The sequence below is a fragment of the Charadrius vociferus genome, unplaced genomic scaffold, assembly GCF_000708025.1.
Source record: "Charadrius vociferus isolate BGI_N301 unplaced genomic scaffold, ASM70802v2 scaffold477, whole genome shotgun sequence".
Lineage (NCBI taxonomy): Eukaryota > Metazoa > Chordata > Aves > Charadriiformes > Charadriidae > Charadrius > Charadrius vociferus.
Window position 1 is genome coordinate 2354399 of NW_009649449.1, and position 2316 is coordinate 2356714.

Below are 2316 nucleotides of genomic sequence, written 5' to 3' on the forward strand. Positions count from 1 at the left end.
TACCTAGTTCTGGTTGTGCGGATGGAGGACTTTCAGCATTGATCGATTTGCCCACGCTTTGGTGCAGGGGAATTGCCGGACTGGATCAGTACCAGGCTCCAAGCAGGCTGGGCTGCTGTAGCTAACCTTGGCCGAAATCTCATGAAGCTGTAAGAAAGCCTTCAGAAGCGGATAATCTGCTTTATATATTCTCGCTAATAGAACCAGACCTTGAAAGATGAAATTGCGTTTCCATTCAGGGGGAGAAAAAAAAAAAAAATTAAAATTAAAAAATCCCTAGGCCAGTTGAATTAATTGGATGTTCTGCAAACATCAAACCAGTCTCTGAACTGTGAAACGCTGCCCGTCCCCAGCACGACCCAACCCACCTAGCCCAGCCACCCGATGTCTTGGGAAGGGGGGGGAACGACAGGAGAATCAGCTTTTCTGACGGGGATCCCGTGGACCGGAGGATGGAGGAAGCCCGGCCAAGATGGGTTATGCCTCTGGATGTGGCTTTGGCATGCACGCATGTCATCGGTTGGCTTTGCTCGCCGAGATTACACGATAGCCCCACCTCATAAATTTGGAGCAAAGCACATAAAGCTTTCCCTTCCATACCCTGCATTCACCCTTAATGGTCTTTCTCCACACCACGGCCTTATTAATTGGTGACAATTGGAAGTGGTTAATTCTGTGTGTGTGAGGCTGCAATTGCTTCCACTTGGCCAGGATTCAAGTACTGGGGGTGAGTCAGAATGGGTGGCAAAACTGTCTTTTCCTCAGTTCCCTTGCTTACTGGAGGGAAAGAAAAAAAAAAAAAAAAAAAAGCCACAACCCCGAGTTATTCCCTTTTATGAGGTAGGCATTGTGAGGCCAGGCAATTGAATTTACAACAGCATTGAGTATCAGAGTCTATCTGGCCCTGTCAATGAGAGTGGCGAGAAAAAAAAAGACACACATTAACCCTCAGCTCCGAGTTCCCAGGCGTTTCAATAGGGCTCCCAACTTCCCAAAGAGCCCGCTGCATACTCGATGAGACCCTTTATACCTTCTAATTACCCTCCTCACAATAGGGACAGACTCTCTTGCCTCTTTTGTAGGCGAGATAGTAACTTTTGCACACACCACCCCCCCGACACACACACACAAAATCCCTACGGCGAGGCGGCAAAGGAGAGAAATCTCAGAGCAGTTATTTCAGGAGCTCTCTGAGCAGGTAGCAAACATGTTTAAGTTCCAGGAGCGGATTTTTTTTAAGGAATCTCTTTCTTCCCATTACAACACAACACTTGCAAAGCTCTCCGGAGACATATAACACTGCCAGACCCCCTCAACCTCACCACCTTTGCCCCCCGCCCCCAGCTATTTTTCACAGGAATCCCTTCCAAAAGCCTTATTTAAGGCCATAAAGTTCGTTCATACTTTTTTTTTTTTTTTGAAGGGGCTGCACACACCAGCTGAGCTTGGCCCTACCCACTCTCACCCAGCAAAATGAAAGGAAGGGGGGGAAAAAAAAATAAATCTATTTCAAAGAGTTTATTTATTTAAACACCTGCATTTTTTTTCGGAAGTCTTCAACACAGGCACGCACACACACACAGACAAACAGGATACAAACAACTTTGGCATTATACTTTTGAATATTTGTTACAAAACTATTTCTCATTTATTTTTTTTTTTTTTAAAAAAAGTATCTCAAATAAAGGCATTTTAAAGGAGTAAAAATACAAGTCGAGATCCCAACCTCTGACAATAATAAATAGCACGTTCATAGCGAGGTCCTTTTTTCCTTTCCGTTTAAATCTGCTTAAGAAAACCCCCAGACATGACAGGGCTCCATACAACGGAGCCAAAAGAATAAGGGGTTTTTTTTTTGGGGGGAGGGGGTGGTGGAAATCGTTTTAAGCAAGTCACCAAGGCCTCCACACCGATTCACTGCGCTCTCCGATGGGACTTCCCGCCTGGGACGCTGGAACAATGCTGCCCCCAAATGATGTCAACCCCTGCACCGGGGATGCTGATGGGGTGGCGGCCGCGTTCCCCGAGCCGCTGCCTGCGGACACCGGGACATTGGCGTTGGCATACAAGGGAATAACGGGTCCAGAGCTGGGAGGGAAGGCCGGGTTCGGGATGAGAAAAGCAAACTGGCCGTCGGTAGCAGGGACGAGCTGGAAACCCCCATAGACTTTGGGGGACAGGGCTTTGGCGGGGTTCAGTTTGCAGGGCACGGGTACAGCTGCGGCTGCTGCGGGGGGCAGCTGGACATGCAGAGGCTGCTGTGCCAGATGTGCGGGCTGGCCGGACGGCGGTGGTGGCGGCGGCGGGTAGTTCATG

At 48.6% G+C, this 2316-nt stretch overlaps 1 protein-coding gene across 1 annotated transcript; it reads right to left on the reverse strand.

Annotated features, from left to right (window-relative positions):
* Positions 1-1892: 1892 nt before the first annotated feature.
* On the reverse strand, positions 1893-2315 carry LOC104290546 (transcription factor HES-1-like). The gene has a single exon (XM_009889658.1). The coding sequence runs from the start codon at positions 2313-2315 to the stop codon at positions 1893-1895; it is 423 nt and encodes a 140-aa protein (XP_009887960.1).
* Position 2316: the final 1 nt, after the last annotated feature.

What these genes read in the sequence shown, in the direction of transcription:
- LOC104290546 (XM_009889658.1), bottom strand. Translation starts at nt 2,315, where the DNA reads ATGAACTACCCGCCGCCGCCACCACCGCCGTCCGGCCAGCCCGCACAT.